The sequence below is a fragment of the Jaculus jaculus genome, chromosome 8, assembly GCF_020740685.1.
Source record: "Jaculus jaculus isolate mJacJac1 chromosome 8, mJacJac1.mat.Y.cur, whole genome shotgun sequence".
NCBI lineage: Eukaryota > Metazoa > Chordata > Mammalia > Rodentia > Dipodidae > Jaculus > Jaculus jaculus.
In genome coordinates, this window is record NC_059109.1 from 113800546 (window position 1) to 113825678 (window position 25133).

The 25133-nt window shown below is 46.2% G+C and overlaps 1 protein-coding gene across 1 annotated transcript in view; it reads right to left on the reverse strand.

Moving 5' to 3' along the window:
- Positions 1-25133, reverse strand: part of Gss (glutathione synthetase) — a 42403-nt gene that overhangs the window by 1578 nt on the left and 15692 nt on the right. Inside the window, exons 3-12 of the mRNA XM_045156177.1 lie at positions 24145-24290; positions 19829-19904; positions 19388-19527; positions 18469-18585; positions 14252-14332; positions 14078-14155; positions 12196-12262; positions 3273-3467; positions 2757-2838; positions 76-265 (exon numbers count right to left, since the gene is read on the reverse strand). Of these exons, the coding sequence (XP_045012112.1) occupies positions 76-265; positions 2757-2838; positions 3273-3467; positions 12196-12262; positions 14078-14155; positions 14252-14332; positions 18469-18585; positions 19388-19527; positions 19829-19904; positions 24145-24290 (1172 nt within the window). The remainder of the gene's footprint in view (positions 1-75; positions 266-2756; positions 2839-3272; positions 3468-12195; positions 12263-14077; positions 14156-14251; positions 14333-18468; positions 18586-19387; positions 19528-19828; positions 19905-24144; positions 24291-25133) is intronic.

Genomic DNA, 25133 nt, shown 5'->3' on the forward strand with positions numbered 1-25133 from the left:
AGTGACAGAGGTGATACAGCCAGGGACTGGCAGAGCTGGGTGATGCCATGCAGGACTTTTTCTAGGCTGGCTCACCTGACATAGACACCAAAGATGCCCAGCTCAGAAATGCACTGGACTGCTCGGGCAGGGCTTCCAGGCCGCAGCAGGCAATTCCCAAAAGGCTCAGGTTCAATCTTCTCCATGAGGATGTAAGAGGCCCTCTCTTCACTGTCCTTCAGCTGCTCCAGAGCTTGCACCATATCGTTCCCGTACAGGTTATTACCTGCAATTCAAACGGCCAGTCACCCTGGACCCAGAGTGTACGGCTCCTGACGTCACCTTAACAGGAGAGCCCTTATACAAGGGAACACACCTGCCGCCACACTGCTATGGCTGGTTTGCCTCCTACCTGCCTGTAACTGTTTCTTCTCAGCCACCATTACTGGCTCCTTCTCTTCTTAAATGTTGGAATGGCCTAGAATTAGTCCTGTACTCTTGTTCTCTCTTCCATGCATCTTTTGTCAGGAAGATCTCTTAAATTCCCAAGGCTTCAATCTATACTCTAGAAACTTGTTAACTACCAAATCTTTTTTTTTTTTTTTTTTTTTTAAGTCCAGGCTAACCTGGGATTCACTCTGTATTCTCAGGGTGGTCTCGAACTCACAGCTATCCTCTTACTTCTGTTTCCCAAGTGCTGGGATTAAAGGTGTGCGCCACCATACCTGGCTCCAAATCTTTAACTCAAACTCTCTGCTCTAGACATCATCATGTGCATGTCCCATAGATCTCCAAACCAAATTTAGCATGTCCAAACAGAAGTCTATTTCTACCTGAATCTGCATCTTGAACCTTCCTACTCTTTTTAAAAATTTTACTTATCTATTTGAGAAAGAGGCAGAGAAATAATGGGTACACCAGGGCCTCCAGTCAAACGTACTTCAGCTGCGTGCACCACCTTGTGCATCTGGCTTTACGTGGGTACTGGGGAACTAAACCTGGGTCCTTTGGCTTTGCAGGCAAGCACCTTAACTGCTAAGCCATCTCTCCAGCCTGAACCTTCCTACTCTTAATCAAGAGAAAAGCATTCGAGTTCTACTTAACTCCTCTCTTCTCATTATCTGGATCATTAACTCATAAATGTCTCCAGTCTCTGCTCCATACTTTAACAGTCCCAGCCTGCTTCCTCAGTCTTCTGTCACCAATTTCCCTTCAGTCTAGGCAACCTATAATGGTTGACACACAGTAAGTCTTGCAAGATTTTCCCACTGCTGACCATGTGGATTCTGAATGGGTCACGTTTCACTCCCCTTTTAAAACTCTGGCAAGCATGTTTGAGAAGCAAACAATCAAGTTACGAGGAAAAAAAAAAACAAAAAACAAAAAAAAAAAAACTCTGGGGCTGGAGAGATGGCTTAGCAGTTAAGGCACTTGCCCGCAAAGCATAAGCACCCAGGTTTGATTCTCCAGGTCCCATGTAAGCCAGATGCACAAGGTGGTGCATGTATTTGGAGTTTGTTTGCAGTAGCTAGAGGCACTGGCATACCCATTCTCTTGCTCTCTCTCCTTCTGTCTCCAATAAATAAATATATTTTTTTAAATTCAAAACTCATAATCTTTTTTTTTTTTTTTTTTTTGAGGTAGGATCTTATTCTAGCCCAGGCTGACCTGGAACTCACTCTGTACACAGTCCTAGGCTGGCTTTAAACTCACAGTGATCTTCCTACCTCTGCCCCCTGAGTACTGGGATTAAAGGCGTATGCCACTACACCAGCAAAATTCATCATCTTTTAAGTAAGTTCAAGTAAGTTTCAAGCTGTCCTTGGATCAGGTGGCTGAATACCGCCCTATAGGCTAGAAGTTAGACACTTCTGTTTGGCTTCCTGTTGCCTTTAAGATAAAAATCCCATTTCTTAAGTGGCTTATGTCATACCAATTCAATTCCGTAACATATTCTCACTGTCTATATAAGCAAGTTTCAAGCAGTGTTCCTAGCCCACATTCCTGTCCCTCCCATGCCTTCCAGCACCACCAGCTTCTCATTAACCTTCAAAACATTCCGCGGCTGCCTGGCCTGGTGCCTTTGCTTGAGTTTCCTTTTGTGTAAAACGGTCTTCCCCACTTTCTACCTGGGAAACTCCCACTCTCCCTGAAGACCCAGATCTGGTGCATGAGGCAGACATGACCCCTGTCTTCAAGGAATTTCAAGGTCAATAGCCCCAGCTGACCAGAAACTTACTCTATAGCCCAGGCTGGCCTCAAACTCACAGTGATCCTCCTACCTCAGTCTCCTAAGTGTGCTGGGATTAATGGCATGTGCCATAATGCTGGACTGACATATTCCTTTAACCCTTATTATTATTATTATTATTATTGTTTCTGGTTTTTAGAGGTAGGGTCTCACTCTAGCCCAGCCTGACCTGGAATCCACTACGTAATCTCAGGGTGGCCTCTAACTCACAGCAATCTCCCTACTTCTGCCTCCCAAGTGCTGGGATTAAAGATGTGTGCCATCACACCCAGCTCCTTTAAACCTCTCAATATGCCTCCATCCTTTTTCCTGTAATGTACCCACAATCACCTCAGACTACTCTTGTCCAAACTTTTCAGTGCTGATCAGATCCCCTTGTACTCTACAATGCTTGGTCCAGGGTGTTGGAAATACGTGCACTCTCTCTTCTATCTCAAGCTGAGAGGGTTCACAGCACATGCCAGCAAGCACGGCACCGCCTGCTAGCCCCACTCACTGAGTGGCTCTGCAGAGGAGATCCACCTACCTCCGCCCTCTCTCTGGGGCTTCAGCACAAAGCGGCTGGGGGCAGCGAGGGCCTGCGCGATGGCCTGGTCCCCTTCTTCACCCTAGTTGGAGGCAGAAATCAGTTACCAGGAGTCTCTAAGGGTAAGAGGAGGCTTGGGGCCCTCTCAGTCATGCAGAGAGGCATGGGGAGTGACAGAAGGGGGACGGCCATTAGCTCCTTTAAGTTAGGTACTTAAGCTGGAAGTGACCTCTAAGTTCCTTGCAGGAGAAAACGTAAGGAAAGCAGGCTTTTCTCAGGCAACTCCTGTCTGCATCAGGCAGCCTGGAAAGTGGGTACAGAAGGTCCCGAATTTTGCTGACTGCCTTAGTCTCCATTGCCATGATTGTTGAGGGAGCCCATGATGGACTATTTGTCTCCAAAGCTTCAAGGGAGCACCAAGGACTCAAGTCACAATGTCAGCCACAGTGCTAGCTCCACCCTCCCCAACACATTTTGCTATGTTAGACTGGAAAGAGAGACAAGCTACCTACATACCAGGTCCAGTGAATAGAGGCCAGCAAAGGTGGCACGGAGGCGGGCCACGGCCTCAGGCTGGCCAGGGAGTAGCATCTCCAGCAGGCCCGCTCTGCTCAGCTCTTGCTGTACCTTCTTGGTCCCAGCCAGCTGGGTGGCAATGTCTGGGCACTTGACGGCGCATGACCTCTCCAGCAGCAGCCGTGCTTCCCAGTTCTGCAGAGGCGAGAAGACCAAAGACTCCCGCTTCGTTTCATCTGGGCTGACCTTTACTGAGCATTTTTACCTTTGGGGAGCTCGGAGTCTAGCACACTGATACACAGAACACAGCTAAAGGGAAAATGACAAAAGGGGAAGAGACCTTTTGCAAGGACATAAAAAATGGATTTTTGTTGTTCTTGTTTGTATTTTTAAATATTTTTATATTTATTTATTTGCAAGAGAGACAGAGGCACCGAAACAGAATGAATAAGCACATCAGGACCTCCAACCACTGCAAACAAACTCCAGACGCATGCACCACCTTGTGCATCTGCCTCATGTGGTTCCTGGGGGGTCAAATCGTGGTCCTTTGGCTTTGTAGGCAAGCACCTTAACTGCTACGCCATCTCTCTAGCCTTAATTTTTTTGTTGTTGTTGTTTTCTTTTTTGAGGTAGGGTTTCAGTCTATCTCAGGCTGATCTGGAATTCACTATATACTCTCAGGGTGGCCTTGAACTCATGGTGATCCTCCTACCTCTGCCTCCCAAGTGCTGGGATTAAAGGCATGTGCCACCATGCCTGGCTTACCTTAAATATTTTTTAAAATTTAGTTTTACTTACTTATTGAGAGAGAGAATGGGTGCACAAAGGCCTCCAGCCACTGCAAATGAACCCAGACATATGTGCCACCATGTGCATCTGGCTTACGTGGGTTCTGGTGAGTTGAACCTGGGTCCTTAGACTTCATAGGCAAAATGCCTTAACCTCTAAGCCATCTCTCCAGCCCATCTTGGTTTTTTTAAATATTTATTTTAATTTTTGTTTTTTAGAGAAAACAAGAGAGACACACAGAGACAGAGAGAATGGGCGTGCCAGGTCCTCCAGTGACTGCAAGCAAACTCCAGATGCACGTGCCACCTTGTGCATCTGGCTTACATGGGTCCTGGGGAATTGAACCTGGGTCCTTTGGCTTTTCAGGCAAGTGCCTTAACTGCTAAGCCATCCCTCCAGCCCTCTTAATATATTTTTATTTATTTTATTTGAGAGAGAGAATGAGAGAAAACATGGGCATGCCAGGTCCTCCTGCCCCATAAATGAATTCCAGGCCACTTTGAGTGTCTGGCTTTACATGGGTACTACGGAGTCAAACCCAGGCAGTAAGTCTTTGCAAGCAAATGCCTTTAACCACTGAGCTCTCTCTCTAGCACCCCCCCTTTTTTTTTGAGACAAGGTTTCACTTTGTTGCCCAGACTGACCTGAATATTACACTCACGTTTAACCCTCCTGGGCGCTGGCATAAACATGCGTGTGCCTCACACCTGGGCGGATGAGTTTTAAAGGATGTGGGATACTTGTTTAAGCTTGGCCTCTCACTGTATTCAAAATAAAATCCAACACTCCAAAATCTGGTTGCCTTTTATTGAATAAAATGTAGAATCTTTTACCATGGCTTGCCAGACCCTGTGAGATTGGGGTCCCCTGTGTTTGTCCATCTCACCCCAGTTGCTGCTTCCACCCCGCCCCTAACTCCACAGTGGAGCTGACAGGCTCGTCATTACTCAAATGTACAAACTTCATTCCTTGTTTGGGGCCTTTTGAGTTCCGGTTTCCTTCTACCTGAAACTCACTTCCTTTTGGCTTTTTCTGTGGATGGTTACATTCCTCTCATCCTGAGTCTTGGCGCGGTCAGCTCATTCTACTTAATGTGGGTTTCCTCAGAATTTGCTCTCCCTCTCTCTCTTCCATTCTTTTGTTTCATTCAAAGCAATTAACTGGGGGAAAAAACAGTTTTCAAGCTGGGTGCGGTGGTGCACACCTATAATTACAGCACTTGGGAGGCTGAGGCAAGAGACTCTCAAGCTCAAAGCCAGCCTAGGCTACTTAGTGAATTCCAGGCCAGCCTGAGCTTCAGGGTGAAAGTCTGTCTCAATAAGCATAACAAGGGCTGGAGAGATGGCTTAGTGGTCAATGTGCTTGCCTGAGAAGCCTAAGGACCCAGGCTCAACTCCCCAGAAACCACATAAGCCAGATGCACATGATGTCACACTCATCTGGAATTCGTTTGCAGTGGCTAGAGGCCCTGGTGTGCCAAATTCTCTCTCTCATTAAAAAAAAAAAAAGAAAGAAAGAAAGAAAGAAAGAAAGAAAGAAGCCAGACATGGTGGTATACGCCTTTAATCTCAGCACTCAGGAGACAGAGGTAGCAGGATCAAGGCCACCCTGAGACTATATAGTGAATTCCAGGTCAGCCTGGGCTAGAGTGAGACCCTACCTCAAAAAAAAAGAGAGAGAGAAAAGAAAAGAAAAATAGGGTTGGAGAAAGGGCTTTGTGGTTAAGGCGCTTGCCTGCAAAGCCTAAGAACTCATGTTTGAATCTCCAGGTCCCATGTAAGCCCAGACGCACAGTGACATGAGCGTGCAATGTCACACAAGGGGGCACACGCATCTGGAGTGTGTTTGTGGCGGCTGAAGGCCTTGGCACACCCATTCTCTTTCTCTCTCAAATAAATAAATAAAAATTACAAGACAAAGCCCCTCAAATCATCTATTTTTGTTGGCTTTCTGAGGCTTCTATCTGACAGACTGCTCCAGAGGAAGCAGATCCCAGGGTTCTGCCTTGTTTCCTGCAGGTGCGGCCACTTCACCTGGGCTCCCTGGGTGTTTGCCATTGTTGCGCAGTGGAGTGAAATGTGAGCGTCCTGACACTAGGCCATCTGCCAGATGAGACTTAGTGAGAATGGGTGCTCAGCTAACAGAAGAATATAAACAGAGGCCTGCAGGTGGCTAATCACAGAATGAATGGCTTGCTGCACAGAAACTTACAATTTTAGAGGCAGGGAAGCATCAGGTCTTGCCTCCCAGCTCTCACCCCCGCTCTCAGGTACTAGGGAGTCATGTGTGTCCTGGTCCAGGTCACAGCAAATTGTCCACAGCAAGATGAAGGCTAAGGCCTGAGGAGCGATGCCAGTCTCCACCCAGTGCTGGCCACCACAGCACCCTTTATGGTCCCTTTCACCAGCCATCTGGTGTCCTGAGCAGAGTTACAGGTGCTCAGAACATGAGATAAGCCCAGAGAAATACTCCATACATCAGTCAGAAGCAAGGAAAGCAAAACTTAAAACAAAAGACTACAGGGTAATGGGAGCTGGGACAGGGGATAAAAGAGTATAACCTAGGGCTGGAGGGATGGCTTAGCTGTTAAGGCGTTTGCCTGCAAAGCCAAAGGACCCAAGTTCAATCCCCCAGTACCCACGTTAGAGAGGCACAAGGGGAACACATGTATCTGGAGTTTCGTTTGCAGTTGCTGGAGGCCCTGGCGCACCCATTCTTTCTCTCTCTCCCTCTTTCTCTGCCAAATAAATAAATAAATTTTTAAAAATATATAACCTGTTATTACATATAATAAAATAAATGTTAAATTTAAAAAATAGTAGAGGGATTAGTTGAAGGGAAGAAGGGGCAGAGAAAGGAATAGGAGGGTAGGGGAAAGACAGAGGGAGGTAAGACAACTATGATCAAAATACATTTTGTACATACATAAAAACTGTAAAAAGTAGGGCTGGAAAGACAGCTTAGTGGTTAGGCGCTTGCCTGTGAAGCCTAAGGACCCCAGTTCGAGGCTTGATTCCCTAGGACCCGTTAGCCAGATGCACAAGGGGGTGCACATGTCTGGAGTTCATTTGCAGTGGCAGGAGACCCTGGGGCGCCCATTCTCTCCCACTCCCTCTTTCTATCTCTGTCTGTAGCTAAATGTATATACTATGCTTATCAAGCTGCCCAGTAAGCACTTCTGTTAATGTTCACACCCTTATATTAATGCTACTCTCACTTTGGGTAGAGAATCATCTCTTTTTCAGATGGAAGTGACCTTGGGACGACTCAGAAGGTATCATGGTGATGGAAAGAAATGACCGCAGTGCTCAGTGCTGAAATATCTCTATCATACCTTCCAAGGCTCAGGGTCTAATGCGGAAGAGGTGGTGGAAAGAATGTAAGAGCCAAAGGAAGGGCAGGACTCCATACAACATGCTCCCTCCAGACACAAAATGGCCTGGATGTCCATGGCCTCAGAGTGCCTGACACTACCTGCACAAGACCATCATAAGAGGAGGAAAAGAGGGCTGGAGAGATGGCGTAGCGGTTAAGCGCTTGCCTGTGAAGCCTAAGGACCCCGGTTCGAGGCTCGGTTCCCCAGGTCCCACGTTAGCCAGATGCACAAGGGGGCGCATGCGTCTGGAGTTCGTTTGCAGAGGCTGGAAGCCCTGGCGCGCCCATTCTCTCTCTCTCCCTCTATCTGTCTTTCTCTCTGTGTCTGTCGCTCTCAAATAAATAAATAAATAAAATAAAAAATAAAATAAAATAAAGTTAAAAAAAAAAAGAGGAGGAAAAGATCATGACATCAAAATAAAAAAGAGACTGACTGACAGAGCCTCTGGAAAGAAACACAGTCCCACCACCGCTGCCACCAGCTGCAGGAGGCCTGTGGCCGACTTCTGAACTGCAGACTGGTCAAACGACAGGGTTGGGTGCTGTAAGCCGCTAGGCGCGGTGCTCTGTCGGAGACCACATTCTGCCGCTTCCTCCTCCTTGAGCAACTGAGAGACAGGGAGCAAGCAGGGGCCTGCAGACAGCGTGGTGTGGGCTTCTCCGGGCGCCCAGCCCAATGGTGCACAGGCTCCGTGGAAGATCTCGTGTGCCCAGCCTGACAACCAGTCATTTCACATTAGATGTCTTAATAAAGTACTTCAACATGCCAAAAAAAAAAAAAAAAAAAAAATGAGAGAGAGAGACTGATTGAAATGGGGAGGAGGTATCATGGAGAATGGAGTTTCAAAGGGGTAAGTGGGGGAGGGAGGGTGTTACCATGGGGTATTTTTTATAATCATGGAAGTTAATAAAAATAAATAAATTAATTAATTAAATAAATTAAAGTTAAAAACAGCAAAAATAAAGCCACGTGTAGTGGCTCATGCCTTTAATCCCAGCACTCAGAAGGCAGAGGTTGGAGAATCCCTGTGAGTTCGAGGCCAGCCTAAAAATACATAGTGAATTCCAGGTCAGCCTGGGCCAGAGCAAAACCCTACCTTGAAAAACAAATTAAAAAAAAAAAAAAAAAAGAAGGAAGTTTAAAAAAACAACACATTAAGACTTGCCAGAGTCATAGTCTTGTAAACCTTGAGCTGTTTCCTGTAAATGTTTCAACCTCCTTAAAGACACCACTTTTCTTCCTTGTTAGCTCACTCTCTCCTCTTTACAGTTTCCTTGACCTGTTCCCCCAACTGCCTGTCTTGAAACTTCGATCCATTTTCTCAGTAGACAATCTCTCTTCTCTAGGCGCTCAGCAAGTTTCCAGTACTGCTAATCACTTATCTAACAAAAGGGTCTTCTTAGTGCTGCAGTCTGCAGTCACTCCTCAGAGAACATGAAATGAACTGTAAATCTGGAAAGAGGTCTCTTAATTTTCAAATGCAGCTCCCACTTTTAAAAACTGAGATACAGGGCTGGAGAGATGGCTTAGCGGTTAAGCGCTTGCCTGTGAAGCCTAAGGACCCCGGTTCAAGGCTCGATTCCCCAGTACCCACGTTAGCCAGATGCACAAGGGGATGCACGCGTCTGGAGTTCGTTTGCAGTGGCTGGAGGCCCTGGTGCGCCCATTCATTCTCTCTCTCTCTCTCTCTCTCTCTCTCTCTCTCTCTCTCTCTCTCTGTCTCCCCCTCTTTCTCTCTCTGTTGCTCCCAAATAAATAAAAAAATAAATAATTTTTAAAAACTGAGATACAGCAGGACGTGGTGGTGCACGCCTATAATCCCAGCACTAGGGAGGCAAAAGAGGAGGATCGCCATGAGTTCAAGGCCACACTGAGATGACAGAGTTAATTCCAGGTCTGCATGAGCTAGAATGAGACCCTACCTCTAATACCTCGAAAAATGAAAACCGAAAACAAAAACAAAAACAAAACCCCAACAAAACAAATAAACAAACAAACAAAAAAAAACCCTGAGACACAGGGTAGGAAACATGCCTGTGGTCAAACAGAGGCACAGTGAGCCTCACCACTCCCAGCTTCTGCCCACGGTATTTCCAAAGTTATTTCCTTTGTGATTTTGATTTTTCAAGGTAGAGTCTCACTCTAGTGCTGGGATTAAAGGCGTGTGCCACCACACCTGATTTATTTCCTTCTTAATCCCAAGATAAAACAGGGCTTCTGGACTGGGGAGATAAATAGTTCGGTGGTTTTGTAAGTGCTTCCTTGCAAAGCCTCAAAAGCTCAAGGTTGACTTCCCAATACTCAGGTAAAGTCAGATGTACACAGGGGAACATACTTCTTAAGTTTGCAGAGGGAGGATACACTAGTGTACCCTTTCTCTCTACCCCAGAAATAAATAAAAACTATTTTATTTGTTTATTTGACAGAGAAAGAGGGGGAGGGAGAGAGAGAGAGAGAATGGACATACCAGGGCCTGCAGCCACTGCAAACGAACCCCAGATGCATGTGCCCCCTTTTGTGTCTGGCTTACGTGGGTCCTGGGAATCGAACCTGGGTCCTCTGGCTTTGCAGGCAAGCACCTTAACTGCTAAGCCATCCCTCCAGCTCAATAAAAACATTTTTTTAAGGACTTGAGAGATGGCTCAGCAGTTAAAGGCACTTGCTTACAGAGTCTTGTTGGCCTAGAGTTCAACTCCCCGGTAACCACATAAAGCCAAATACACAAAGTAGTGCATGCATCTGAAATTCATTTGCAGAAGCAGGAAGTCCTGGCATGCCTATACTCACTTTCTCTCTCTTAAAAATAAGTAAATCAGGCTGGAGGGATGGCTAAGCAGTTAAGGGGCTTGCCTGCGAAGCCAAAGAACCCCAGTTCAATTCCCCAGTACCCATGCATGTAAGCCAAATGCACAAGGGGGCTTATGTGTTTCGAGTTCGTTTGCAGTGGCTGGAGATCCTGGCATGCCCATTGTCTCTCTTCTCTCAATCTCTCTCTGCTTGCAAATAAATAAAATAATTTTTTAAAAGATAAGTAAATCGAATATTTTTTAAAAGAAAGAAGCCGGGCATGGTGATGCACGCCATTAATCACAGCACTCGCCATTAATCCCAGCACTCGGGAGGCAGAGATAGGAGGATCATTGTGAATTCAAGGCCACCCTGAAGCTGCAGGGTGAATTCCAGGTCAGCATGGGTTCAAGAGAGACCCTACCTTGAAAAACCAAAAAAAAAAAAAAAAAAAAAGTTAAATGAAATAGTGATATGAAAAATAACTTTGAAAGCATATGGTAAGATAGCAAGATGAGTTGATACCATCAATGTTGTCATGAACATGAATGAACTACAACCAGACAAAGAAGGAAAGAAAAACCTGGCTGGGCGTGGTGGCGCACACCTTTAATCCCAGCACTCGGGAGGCAGAGGTAGGAGGATCACTGTGAGTTCAAGGCCACCCTGAAACTCCATAGTGAATTCCAGGTCAACCTGGGCTAGAGTGAGACCCTACCTCAAAAAACAAAACGACAACAAAAAAGAGGTCAGTGCACTACCTACACAAGACCATCATAAGAGGAGGAAAAGATCATGACATCAAAATAAAAGAGAGACTGATTGAGATGGGGAGGGGTATGATGGAGAATGGAGTTTCAGAGGGGAAAGTAGGGGGAGGGAAGGTATTACCATGGGATATTTTTTATAATCATGGAAGTTGTTAATGAAAATTTGAAAATAAAAAAAAGAGGTCAGTGAAGCTGGGCATGATGGCTCAAACCTGTGATTCTCACACTCCAGCGCTGAGGTAGAAGGACTGTCATGAGTTTGAGGCCATTCTGGGCTACAGGGAGTTCTTGCTAGCCTAGACTACAGAATAAGACCCTGTCTCAAAAACAAAACACAGCCAGGCATGATGGTGCACACCTTCAATCCCAGCATTCGGGAGGCACAGGTAGGAGAATTGCCATGAGTTCGAGGCCACCCTGAGATTACATAGTGAATTCCAGGTCAGCCTGAGTTAGAGTAAAACCCTACCTCCAAAAAACTAAAACAATAAAAATAAAAATAAAAATAAACACACACAACCAAAAAAGCAAGAGGGAGGTAGGGAGGGAATAAGTAGTGGTGTGCTTGAACTTGCTTGCATCAGCTAGTAAGAACTGGTTTGCACCCATCTCTGTTCAGAAATATTAAGTTGGGTAGGTCAAAAATTACACCACAGGGGGCTGGAGAGATGGCTTAGTGGTTAAGCGCTTGCCTATGAATCCTAAGGACCCCGGTTTGAGGCTCTATTCCCCAGGACCCACGTTAGCCAGATGCACAAGGGGGCGCATACGTCTGGAGTTTGTTTTCAGTGGCTGGAAGCCCTGGCATGTCCATTCTCTCTCTCTCTCTCTCTCTCTCTCTCTCTCTCTCTCTGCCTCTTTCTCTCTCTGTCCCACTCAAATAAATAAGAATAGACAACAACAAAAAAAAGTTTAAAAAAAATTACACTACAGAAATTAGCAAATGCTGATTTTCCTCTGGGCACATCTCTGGAAAATGTAAATGGATTCCTGAGGAATTGGGTCTAGCTGACTGTGTTTGTAGAGTGAGAGGTACCACAAAGCTTGCAGGAGGAAAAGAGTTTCCAGCAACACTCCCTGAGAAGGAACTGAAGCTAGACCCAGAGAAAAACCTAGCTGTTGTGATGGCTGGGTTGCGTTTCTGTGGAGCACTGGTGGGTCCCTGGAGGCAAAGAATGATCTAACAGAAAATACCAACCTGTAGATTATACTGACTCGGCATGTAGCCATCCCGGAAATAAACTACAGCAACTTCCTGGCCATCCCTGGAACATAGGATGAAAACAGCTTCTGAGTTGAATTACACCTGATAAATGCACTGGTTGATTCTCTTAAAATACATTTGTCTTTTTTTTTTTTTTTTTAACTTTTTTGGTGTTTGGTTTTTCGAAGTAGGGTCTCACTCTAGCCCAGGCTGACCTGGAATTCACTATATAGTCCCAGGGTGGCCTTGAACTCACAGTGATCCTCCTACCTCTGCCTCCAGAGTGCTGGGATTAAAGGCATGTGCCACCACACCTGATGGTTGAATCTCTTAAAATACATTTGGCTTTTTTGAAAATCAGTAAGAGCTGGAAAGATGGCTCAGCAGTTAAAGGTACTTGTTTGCAGAGTCTCAAAGCCAGAGTTCAATCCCCCAGTGCCTACATAAAGCTAGTGTGCATGTATCTGGAGTTCATTTGTGGTGGCAGGAAGCCCTGGCATACCCATACTCTCTCTCTCTCAAAATTAAATATATAAAATATTTTTTAAAAAAGAAAGCCAGTCAGTTCACAGGGAGAACTGGACAGGTCTGTACTGGAAATCTGTGAAAGTAGAAATTCACACTAGCAATATTTCTACTGGAAACACCAGCGGTGTGCAGCGAACAATGCTCTAGAACTGTCCAGATCGGGAGTCATTTTAAGAAGACTGCAGGGGAACAAGATGGACTTAGGGAAAATTAAAATACACGTGAACTCAAAACTACTGAGCAAAACGATCATGTTACTATGCTTAGCAAAACAGAATTTGATTTTTACTGCTTGAACTAAAACCAGACTAAGATTATATATAGATAGATAGATATAGATATAGTGGTGGGAGCAAGACATACAAAAACATGAGACTAAGATAAAGACTGTTATTTCAAACTTTCCCCCTTTCTCTGACCTATGTGATATTATCTAGTTTATCTGGAAAATAAGCTAGCTACTTTGTTTTGTTATGATAATAGCACATTTGGAAATACTGTCAGTAGTGTTGTGAAACCATGGAGTTTCTTTACTGTTTTGGTATTGCTCTTTATCTTTTGAGACAGGGTCTCATGCAGTCCAGGCTGGCCTTGACCTCAGTATGTGCTAGACGATAACCTTGAACTCCTGATCCTCCTGCCTTTACCACACAAGTGTTTGGATTACAGCTGTGCACCTCCATGTCCAGCAAGGGTCTTGACTTTAACAGTCACAAACTACCATGTCTTACCACATAAGCTACTATACCACCAAAATATATGGCACACAATCTACAGTGTGATGGTCCCTGGAAGGAAGGGTCAACCTGACTTAGAAGACAGGCCACAGCCGGGTGTGGTGGTGCACACCTTTAATCCCACCACTTGGGAGGCAGAGGCAGGAAGATTGCAGTGAGTTCAAGGCCACCCTGGGACTACATAGTGAATTCCAGGTCAGCCTGGGATACAGTGAGACCCTACCTCAGAAAACCAAAAAAAAAAAAAAAGACAGGCCAGAGCTCTATCAATCAGATCACTGAATGGACCTACCTCCCTGATTGACTGCCCAGGCCAGCTTCCAGCCACCAAGAGGGGGGAAAAAAAACTCCTGGGTCCTCAGGGACATATGAACGCCAAGGTTATCTTTAAGGATAATTCCCTCAACTGGAATATCAGGGCACTGATAAAGCCCTTTGGAATCGGACCTTGGCTAGCCTTCTCCATAATTTCTAGGGAGGATGAGATATTTAAGAAACCAGGAGAGAAGAAAACAAGCCATCCCATTTCCCAGAAGGAAAGCTCATTTCGTGAAAGCAGCCTCAGGAGAGGTTCATTATGCAGCAGTCTAGTGGCTCCTTGGGGTGCTTACATAAACAGCCTTCGGTCTTGGTCTAGAGACCCCTTTTCAGAGACGTCTTCAAATCTTTTCCGGATCACATGGATATTTCTGGGAAAGATGGAGGGGAGTCAGAGGTAGTGGGTGCTATATTCTGAATGGCCATCCCCCTTGGGGCAATACCTGAGGGTCTCTCCGTTCACTTACCTGCCCAGTAGCTCATTCTCTATGGCACGCTGGTCAAATATGTTTCTTTCTTTCTCTTGAGCAATCAATAATACCACGGCACTGGAGAAAGAGCATAGGTGGCCACAGGCTGCTACAGAGCTCATCCCTCCTCCCACTTTCAGAAATAAGAAGAAGAACACAGCTTCCCAACTGGGCCTGGTGATACAGGCCTGTGATCCCAGGACCCACGTAAGGCCAGATGCACAAAGTGATACATGTGTCTGGAGTTCATTTGCAGTGGCAGAAGGCTCTAATACACTCATACATACTCACTCACTCACTCTGCCTCTCTGAAAAACAACAGGGTGCTGGAGAAATGGCTCAGCAGTTAAAGCACTTACCTGCAAGCCAAACAACCCAGGTTCAATTCTCCAGTATCCACGTAAAGCCAGATGTACAAAGTGGCACATGCATCTGGAGTTCATTTGCAGAGACTAGAGGCCATGGTACAACCATTCTCTCTCTGTTTCTTGCTGCTTGCAAATAATTAAATAAAAATATATTTTAAAGCCAGGTGTGGTGGCGTACACCATTAGTCCCAGCAATGGGGAGGCAGAGGTAGGAGGATTGCCCTGAGTTCGAGGCCACCCTGAGACTACATAGTGAATTCTGGGTTAGCCTGGGTTAGAGTGAGACCCTACCTGGAAACATCAAGAAGTGGTACATTCATAACACCACTGAGGGCCCTCAGGGGAATACAGGTGGGAAGAGGAATCATATGACCCTACCTCAAAAAACTGAAAAAAAAAAAAACAGAAAAGAAAAATTAATGACTCAGGGCTGCAGAGATGGCTTAGTGGTTAAGGCACTTGCCTGTGAAGACTAAGGACCCATGTTTGACTCTCCAGATCCCACGTAAGCCAGATGCACAAAGGTGAGGCAAGTGCAGGATTGCACATGCCCACTAGGTGGCGCAAATTTCTGGAGTTCAATTTCAGGGGCTGAGGCCTTGGCACACCAATTCTCTCTCTCTCTTAAAAAAAAAAAATGAATGATTCAAAAACCTGTCCGGATGAATAAAGGTGGGAACCCCAAGGAATATTTTGTAAAGGAACAATACTGGGCTTAGTGACTGTTACCAGATTGTAAAAGATATAGCACAAAACTGGTTCTTACATGAAAAAGAAATAGAAGGGCTAAATGGAACCCTACAGAGCAACTACAAATAAGGCATGATCTCTTGAGACCGTTCAGCATTTCTGTGATGTCCGCAGGGCCACATTTGGTCTCACATTATTAAGGAATCACTAGGGCAGACCTGTTCTGTCCATGGGTTTTTCTAAAGAAGCAGGAGCCTGAAGATGCCGAGAAAGAACGGTCAGCTGCCAGTAAAGCTAGCTTCAATGTCCCACACAGAGCCAAGCCCCTCCTGCCTCCAGTCACCTCAGAATGCCAGTGCTTAGCAGTGCCAAACTCCCTTTCTGCGACAGCTCTACTGTTTTGTGCCTGTTAGCCTCCTGCTAAGACACGTGGAAGCCCAGACTTTGGCTTAGGATGGTAGGTATAGATTTCTGACTTTCTGTCTTTGGCCTCATCTGTTTCTGCCTCTTCTGACCTTAACCTTTGGGCCTATACATTGTTTGCCTGACTTCTTTCAACTTGGCCAAATAAATACTCTCTCAGCCTGTCTGAAGCCCCATGAGGTCAGATGTGGAATTTAAGCTGAGCTTCAACTTCGAGCTGGGCCCCTGCCAAACAACCTGGAAGCAGAGCTCCTCTTGTCCTCAGAGCTGAAGACCTAGCTCTTCATTTTCTAGCCTGAGCTTCCCTGGTCATGGGGAGGTGCATATGAGAGGGTGGCACCTGGCCTGAGAAGGCTCTCCTCCAAGAGGCAGAGGAGGAAGGCTGGAGGCAGTAGGTTAAAATGGGATTGTACGCCCTGGATAAGTAGGTCAGCTTTCCACTTACCCATTAAACATATTCGACCTTCTACTTCCTTCAGTTCTGAGCACTCTGAACTGAGCAGGACTCAGAAAGTTGCCAGGTAAGCAAAGTCAAGTGGCAACAACATGCTGGCTGTTGGCCGCTGGCTGGGAAAGATGACCCCTGAGCCCCAGCCCTGGCTCTGCCAGTGATTTATGGTGTCCTTGGGCAAGTCATTCAGGTTCTGTCCCTGAGCCCTAATGTTCTCATTTATAAAATAAAATGTCAATTAGATCACAGCTCCCAATTTTGCATACCAAAAATTCCCCTTTGTTATTCTACTTATTCTAATGACAGGCTCTATGTTTGGAAAGAGATTGTCTAAACTGAAATCCTAATTTTATAGCCAGATGTAATGATGCACACTTAAATCTAGCACTTGGGAGGCTGAAGCAAGAGGACTACTGTGAGTTCAAGGCCAGCTTGGGCTATATCTTTTGTTTTGTTTTGTTTTTCAAGGTAGGGTTTCAGTCTAGCCCAGGCTGATCTGGAATTCACAGTGTAGTCTCAGGATGGCCTCAAACTCATGGCAATCCTCCTACCTGGTTATATCTTTTGTTTTTAATCATTTTTTAAAATTTTTATTTATTTATTTGAGAGCAACAGAGAGAGAAAGAGGGAGAGAGAGAGAGAGAATGGGCGAGCCAAGGCCTCCAGCCACTGCATATGAACTCCAAACATGTGTGCCCCCTTGTGCATCTGGCTAACATGGGTCCTGGGGAATCGAGCCTCAAACTGGGGTCCTTAGGCTTCACAGGCAAGTGCTTAACCGCTAAGCCATCTCTCCAGCCCTGTTTTTAATCATTTTAAAATATCTTATTTTTATTTACTTATTTGAGAGGGCAGCTAGAGAGAGATAATTGGTGTATCAGGGCCTCAAACCATGACAAACGAACTCCAGATGTATGTGCCACCATGTGCATCTGGCTAAAATGGGTACTGGGGAATCAAATCCTGGTCCATAGGCTTCACAGGCAAGCACCTTAACTGCTAAGCCTTCTAGCCCTTGGGCTATATCTTAAGACCCCATCTCAAAAACAAAACAAGGGCTAGATATGGTAGCACATGCCTTTAATCCCAGCACTTGGGAGACAGAGGTAGGAGGATCACTGTGTGTTCAAGGCCAGCTTGGAACTACAAAATGAGTTCCAGGTCAGCTGGGCTAGAGTGAGATCCTACCTTGAAAAAAGAAAACAAGGGCTTGAGAGATGGCTTAGCGGTTACAATGCTTGCTTGCAAAGCCTAAGGACCCAAGTTTGACTCCCCAGAAGCTACATAAGCCAGATACACATGGTGGTGCATGCATCTGGAGTTCATCTGCAGTGGCTTGAGGCCTGGGCATGCCCATTCTGTCTGTCTGTCTCTCTCCTCTCCCTGTCTCATAAATAAAGAAAAAGGGCTAGAGAGATGGCTCAGCAGTTAAGACACTTGCCTACAAAGCCTAATGATGCAAGTTCAAGTTCAATTCTCCAGTTCCCACCTAAAATCCAGATGTACGTGGTGGCACATGCGTCTGGAGTTAGTTTACAATGGCTGGAAGCCTTGACATGCCCATTCTCTCTGTCTCTCTACTGTCTGTCTCTGCTTACAACTAACTATAAAAAAATAAAAAAATAAAAAAAAGGCTGGAGAGATAGTTTAGTGGTTAAGGCGCTTGCTGGTGAAGCCCAAGGACCTATTTTTGACTCTCCAGGTACCATGTAAACTAGACACACAAGGCACATGCAACTGGAGTTCGATTACAGTGGCTGGAGGCCCTGACGTGGCCATTCTGTCACTCTCATCAGAGGCTCTCAGACATTTTAGACGGAACTGTAACAGCCAAACACCACCACTTTTCCAAAGCACAGTAAATCAGAAGGCCCGGGGATGGCGGTGGAGGATTCCGAATCAAGCACACTGACAGCAGGAAAAGGCAGGATGTACTGGAAGCCGACAGGACACTGCAGAAGGCAGGTGAGAACCGAGCAGGCACACAGCCTCACACAGGCCTCTCTGACCCTAGGTGGCGCCACTGCGCTACAGCACGACGCAGTCGCTGTGGTCAACGCCATGACCTCCAGTCACCAAGAAAAGGTGAAATTAAAAAGTCAGCATCTCTTATTTTTAGAAGGAAGCCCAAAACGCCATTAAAATAATTTTGGCACTTTGAAGCGTAAGTTTCTATTTCTAGAAAAATCCCTCCATTCCCTAACGAAGATGAGCAAAGCAGCAGCTGCCAGGGCATGCGCACTGAATCTAACCGGATGCTGCGGCCACTTTTTCGTTCTTACTTAGCTGAGCCATAGAGCTCCCAGGCTTTGGCAATCCCCAGGGCCAGTCCTTTGCTGGGATTATTGGAGAGGATCTTGGCAGCTTCTTTGGTCTTACTCAGGACATTGAGAACATGTCTGTTGGAAGAGAGATGGCTGCTCAGTAACTGGATGGACTGGAAGACCCCTCTGCCCACAATCTCACAAATACATATGGAACATTACTTCTATAATCAGCTGAGCACTGTTATACTTTGGGTGGCCCTCACGTTGGCCCCTGATTATGCCCAGAGTAGCCCTAAGACCCTGTGTCCCCACTGCAACCCACATCAGTCTCCAAGTGAGCTGGAGTCCTTTACCTTGGGTCCCAAGGGGCCCTATCTGGAATCCTGCTACAAAATCATAGCAACTGGAGCATTCCTGTTGGCTAGGAAGGCTGCTACTATGGTGTTGCCCCCAGACGGAAGCTCTCACCTTCACCTCTGCCTTGGTTCAGAACCACTCTCAGGTCCTCAGATGTGTCCAGCCCTTCCTACCATAGGCCTCTCTGTCTGAAGCACTACCTTATGCAATGGAGGGGCATGGCTAAATAAGCCATGAGGTCCCTCCTCTCCCTGATATATAATACCATGTCAAGATCTGATTATGCTGGGCATGGTGGCACACGCCTTTAATCCCAGCACTCGGGAGGCAGAGGTAGGAGGATTGCTGAGAGTTTGAGGCCATCCTGAGAGTACATAGTGAATTCCAGGTCAGCCTGAGACAGAGTGAGACCCTATCAAAAAAAAAAAAAAGGAAGAAAGATCTGATTATAAGTGGAGAGAGAATTCCTATAGGGGCAAGATGAAGGTAGGTGAGCACATGACACCACCCCAGGAAGGCAGCCATGGTCAAGGACTGTTTCCTCACAGATATGCCCAAAACTGCTCAAGGAGCCTACCGGTGCACAGCTGGAGTCCGGGAAGCCAGGCCCCCAAAGCTGGCAGAGATGGTGTTGATCTCAATCTGCTTCAGGGCTTGGGAGCCATCTGCATTGCACTGGAACATATAGTCTGAGCGGTTCAGACCCAGGAACACAGTCTGTAGGAAAAACTGAAGGCTGAAACATCTGCCCTGGGGCAGACTTTGAAGGTCTAGCCCCAGAGCAGAGAGGTGCTATGCACTCTACACAAGGAGAAAAACCACCAGCTACTAATTTCAAACCCAGCAGGATCAATCCAGGCATCCCAGGATCAGTCACTGGGATGTGCAAATCCAGTGAGGATGACCAGTCAAAGGCAGATTCCTATGATACCAAGACAGGGGCCAATTTTTCTAGCAAAAACAAACCACCAGAGATGAGAGGCAGGTTCCAGATAGGACAGGGGCTAGAGATAGTTACCTGGGCAATGCCCTCTTTCAGGACTTGCTTGTAGATGTCAAACAGATGAGCAGTAAAGGTGTCCTTTTTGATGGTGCTACAGGAGGAAACAGAACATTTTCCAGGCTACATGAGATCCTATAGAATGAAGAGTCCTCCCACCTCCACCAAGTGACTCCTAGACCCTTCCTGGGGCTTGAATGCCCATTCCATTCTAGCAGAGAACAATGATTAAATATCTACTTTAGAGCCGGGCATGGTGTGCACGCCTTTAATCCCAGCACTTGGGAGGCAGAGTTCAAGGCCACCCGGAGACTACATAGTGAATTCTAGGTCAGTCAGGGTTAGAGTGAGACCCTACCTCAAAAAAACAACAAAAATCTACTGTAGGGATGGAGAGATGGCTCAGCAGTTAAGGTGCTTGTCTGAAAAGGCTGAGGACCCAGGTTTGATTCCCCAGTACCCAAGTAAAGAAGATGCATAAAGTGGTGCATGCACCTGAAGTTCATTTGCAATGGCTAGAGGCCCTGGAGCACCCGTTCTCTCTACCTGCCTCTTTCTCTTTCTGTCAGATAGATAAATACATATTTAAAAAATAAAATAAAATAAGGCCGGGCATGGTGGCGCACACCTTTCATCACAGCATTCAGGAGGCAGAGGTAGGTGGATTGCCATGAATTCAAGGCCACCCCTGAGACTATATACTGAATTCTAGGTCAGCCTTGGCTAGTGTGAGACCCTACCTCGAAAAGCTAAAAATAAATAAATAAAAATAAGGGCTGGAAAGATGGCTTAGTGGTAAAGGTACTTGCTGGTGAAGCCTAAGGACTTAGGTTCCATTCCCCAGTATCCATGTAAGCCAGATGCACAAGGTGGCGCATGTGTCTGGAGTTCATTTGCAGTGGCTGTAGGCCGACATGCCCATTCACTCTCAATTTGCCTCTTTCTCTCTCAAATAGAAAAGTTTTTTTTTTTTTTAATTCAATAAAATAAAAATAAATCCACTTTATTTTTTGTTTTGTTTTTTCAAGGTAGGGTCTCACTCTAGCCCAGGTTGACCTGGAATTCACTATGTCATCTCAAGGAAGGCCTCGAGCTCACAGCGATCATCCCACCTCTGCCTCCCAGGTGCTAGGAATAAAGGCGTGTGCCACCACACCCAGCTAAATCCACTTTAGAGCCAGGTGACCTGGGTTTGAATCTTAGCTCTACTGCCTCACTATTATGTAACCTCAGAGAATTATATCCCCTCTCCGTATCTTAGTTTGCTTAATTATAAAATGAAGAGGAAAATAGTTGTACTTATTGGCTTTCAATGAAGAGTAAGTGACACATTGTTTGCAAAAAAAAATTAAACACGCTCTTGTCTCGCACTGATGGTTGAGAACCTTTTTGTTGACCTCACATTAACTCCTCACAGCTTCCCCTCCACAGTGGCACCGCTCAGGATGTGTTCTCTCTTCCTCCTCTCTCCCTGCTCCCCCTCCTCACTGACAGTCCCCAGAGCAGTTACACTCTACGTGCCCATGAGATTTTCAGGCCCAAGTGAGACGTGCTGGCTTGCCTTTTCAGTCGGTCCTCATATGACGTTTCTTTGAAAAGGCTGTCTGGGTCAGACCCCTCTGCTCAGTGTTCTCACAGTGCTCTGGACTTCCATTTACAACACCAATGGAAGCTGCAACCCGCACTTTGTTTGATGTTTAGTGTCATCTCTCCTGTTTGTTTAGAACCTCCATGACAGTGGGTCTGAGTCGCAGTGGGCCCGTCACCTCAGCCCACTGAGCTGCTGTGACTTGTGATGGGTGGCAGGGAGCAGGGGCACAGCCAATACGGGTTTTCTGGAGCCTTAGAACAGTGAGGGAAAGCTCACAGGTCGTTAACACCACCCTTGTTGCTTCTCAAGATTCAAGGCACACTGCACCGTAGTCTGAGCCAACCCTGTAGGCTTATCTAGTTACAGTGACCTTGTGGCAGAGCAATGGAGTTCCTCTGCTCACCACCAGCCCTGTCTCTTTCTTTGCCTTGATGAAGAGGTTAAGTACCTAGGGCTGGAGAGATGGCTTAGCGGTTAAGCGCTTGCCTGTGAAGCCTAAGGACCCCGGTTCAAGGCTCGATTCCCTAGGACCCATGTTAGCCAGATACACAAGGGGGCACACGTGTCTGGAGTTTGCAGTGGCTGAAGGCCCTGGCACACCCATTCTCTCTCTCTCTCTCTCTCTCTCTCTCTCTGCCTCTTTCTCTGTCTGTCACTCTCAAATAAATAAACTTTAAAAAATGCACAAAAAATAAAAAAAGAGGTTAAGTACCTAGCTGGGCTTTCACCTAAGGGAAACTGGGACACACTCTCCCTTTTCTGAAGAGGTAACCCCAAGTAGGTGTTTGCTCTTTATTAAGAGCTAGGACTTATGTGTGTTGTGTGTGTGTTATTATATAGGAGAAAGGATCAGGGAAGGTGGGTTTACAGAAAAGAGCTTCAGAGAAGGCCTCCCACATAATCACCTCATTGGGGAAAGGGTAGTAAGCCAGGCTGCTTGTAGTCCCGACAACCTGGGACAGCAGGAATAAGGCCAGGCCCATGCATTCATGACCCACTGGACTTTGGGCTCCAAGCCAATGGTTTCCAAACTTTGTACCACTCTGACCCCTTCCTATATTCACTCTTGCACCACGGGGCACATTTGAAAAAAGATTTGGTCTCTAACAGAATAATCTAGTTTTCTACTGACAAAATCCATCAAAACATGTATTACATATAACATATGTAACATTTATATATACATTTAATTCTAAAATAAGGGCTGGAGAGATGGCTTAGTGGTTAAGTGCTTGCCTGTGAAGCCTGAGGACCCCGGTTCGAGGCTCAACTCCCCAGGACCCACGTTAGCCAGATGCACAAGGGGGCGCACGCATCTGGAATTCGTTTGCAGTGGCTGGAGGCCCTGGCGCGCCCATTCTCTCTCTCTCCCTCTATCTGTCTTTCTCTCTATGTCTGTCGCTCTCAAATAAATAAATAAAAATATTTTAAAATAAAACAGAAATGTCACCTGCCATAGGGTCTTAATACAAAAAAAAAAAAAAAAAGACCTGGTGAGAGGAGACAAAGGGCTAGCTAGGGTGGGCCACTGCAGAAGCTATTTCCTCATGTTTCGGGTACGACTCAGTCTGTGTCCTGTCCCATCCACAGACAGGAGCAACCTGAGGTGACAAGAAAGAGTCTGCTTAGGAGAAGTAGTAAATCTGATTTTATATTCAATAACCTTCTCTACTCTCTGTTTTCCTTCAAGACAACTTTCCATAATTCCAAGTGGAGATTTTAGTCTCAAAAGCAGGTGTCAGGCTGAAAAGATGGCTCATCAGTTAAGGCTCTTGCCCAGGACCCTCGTAAAGCTAGATACACAAAACAGTGCATGCTTCTGTAGTTCTTTTGCAGTGGCTAGAAGCCCTGGCATACTCATTCTCTCTATATATCTTCCTCTTTCTCTCTCTCAAATAAATAAAAAAATTAAAGCCAGGTGTGGTGTCGAATGCCTTTAATCCCAGCACTCGGGAGGCAGAGGCAGAAGGATCGCTGTGAGTTCGAGGTCACCCTGAGACTCCATAGTGAATTCCATGTCAGCCTGGTCTAGAGTGAGACCCTATTTGGAAAAACAAAAACAAACAAAAAACAATTAAAAGCAGGTGCTGTTGCTCACAGGATCACAGAATGCCAGCACTGGAAGGGACCTTAAGACGCAAGTAAGCCATCCTTCTCAGTTTTCACATGAAGAAACTGGGGCCAGAGAAGGAAAACGACTTGAGGCTCCTATAAACAAGCAGTAGAGCTAGGATTAGAAGCCAAGCTTCCTAGGCTGAGAAGATGGCTCCACAGACACAGTGCTTGCCATGCAGGTATGAGGACTGGAATTCAGTCCTCCAGTGCCCACTCAAATGCCCAGTGGGTGTGATGGTGGCCCATCTGTAATCTCAGGGCTCGGGAGGTGGAGACAGGGAATCCTCAGGACAATCTGGATAGCTAGGCTTGCCTAATTGGAAAGCTCTAGGTTTATTGAGATCCTGCCTCAGTAAATGAAATGGAGAGTGACTGAGGAAGACTGCAGGCATCAACTTTTGGCCTCCGTGTGCGCGTGCGCGCGCACACACACACACACACACACACACACACACACACACACACAAAGCCAGCTTCCCTAACTCCTTTTCTACTTACAATTTCTCCTGGGGGGTGGTCCCTGTTTACCCCACCAAGTCAGCTGGCACAGCAACACTTCAGGGCTCCATAATATTCCTCCCCTTATTCTTAGCAGTCCTGGTCCCTCAGACCTCATCCCAGTCAGTACCTAGAGAGAGTTTGCTCCAGGAAGACAGGGTTCTGGCTGACAGCATCCACCAGCAGGTTGAAGTCCATCTGCACAGCATAGGCCTGCTCCAGCAGAGCACTGGGGACCAGCGAGGGGAAGAGCGTGAATGGGGCATAGCTCACCACCTGATCAATGAGAGAAAAGAGGCAGGGGTAGAGCAGGTGTAAATGGGGGTTGTGTTCTTGCAAACCTATCTCATGTCAAGTCTGGCCTACAAGCACTGAGAAGACAGTTGTGGGATAGTGGTTACTTCTGGGAAGGGAGGAATAAAAAAAGGGTGAAAAAGGTGTCAAAGTCAGCTTCCAGGTCCCATGACAATTTCTTTTTTTCAAGGTAGGGTCTCACTCTAACTTAGGGTGATCTGGAATTCACTATGTATTCTCAGGGTGGCCTCAAACTTACAGCGATCCTCCTACCTCTGCCTCCCAAGTGATGGAATTAGTGAATTCCAGATCAGCCTAGGCTACAGTGAGACACAAAACCCACAAACATGATTACCAACTTACTGTGTACAAAGCACTATATTAAATGCAAGCAAGCACCTTTAGCTGCTGAACCATCTCTCCAGCCCCTATATTAAATGCTTAAGATAGATTCACCATTTAACTCCATGAGGAAGACATTATTATCCACTTAACAGATAAAAGACCTGAGATGGAGGTTAAGAAATAATAGTTCCAAAAATATATTCAGCTGGTAAATGGTATTAGGATTTGAGCCAGGAAGGACACTAAAAACCACATCCACATATCCAACCCACACCCAGACCCCAGCATGAGCTCCTAACTTGTTCATTTTCCAGTCCAGGCTCAGGTCCACACTGGGAGCTCACACAACAGGGCCTGGCCTTTTGGCTAGGGTGGAGGAATGGTCTTTCTGCTACAGCAAAAGTGAACTCTGGTTCCCTGAGTAGAAGCCAAGAGTGACACTCCTTTCGCTCAAGGGCTAGAGATGGTGACTCGGGTTGA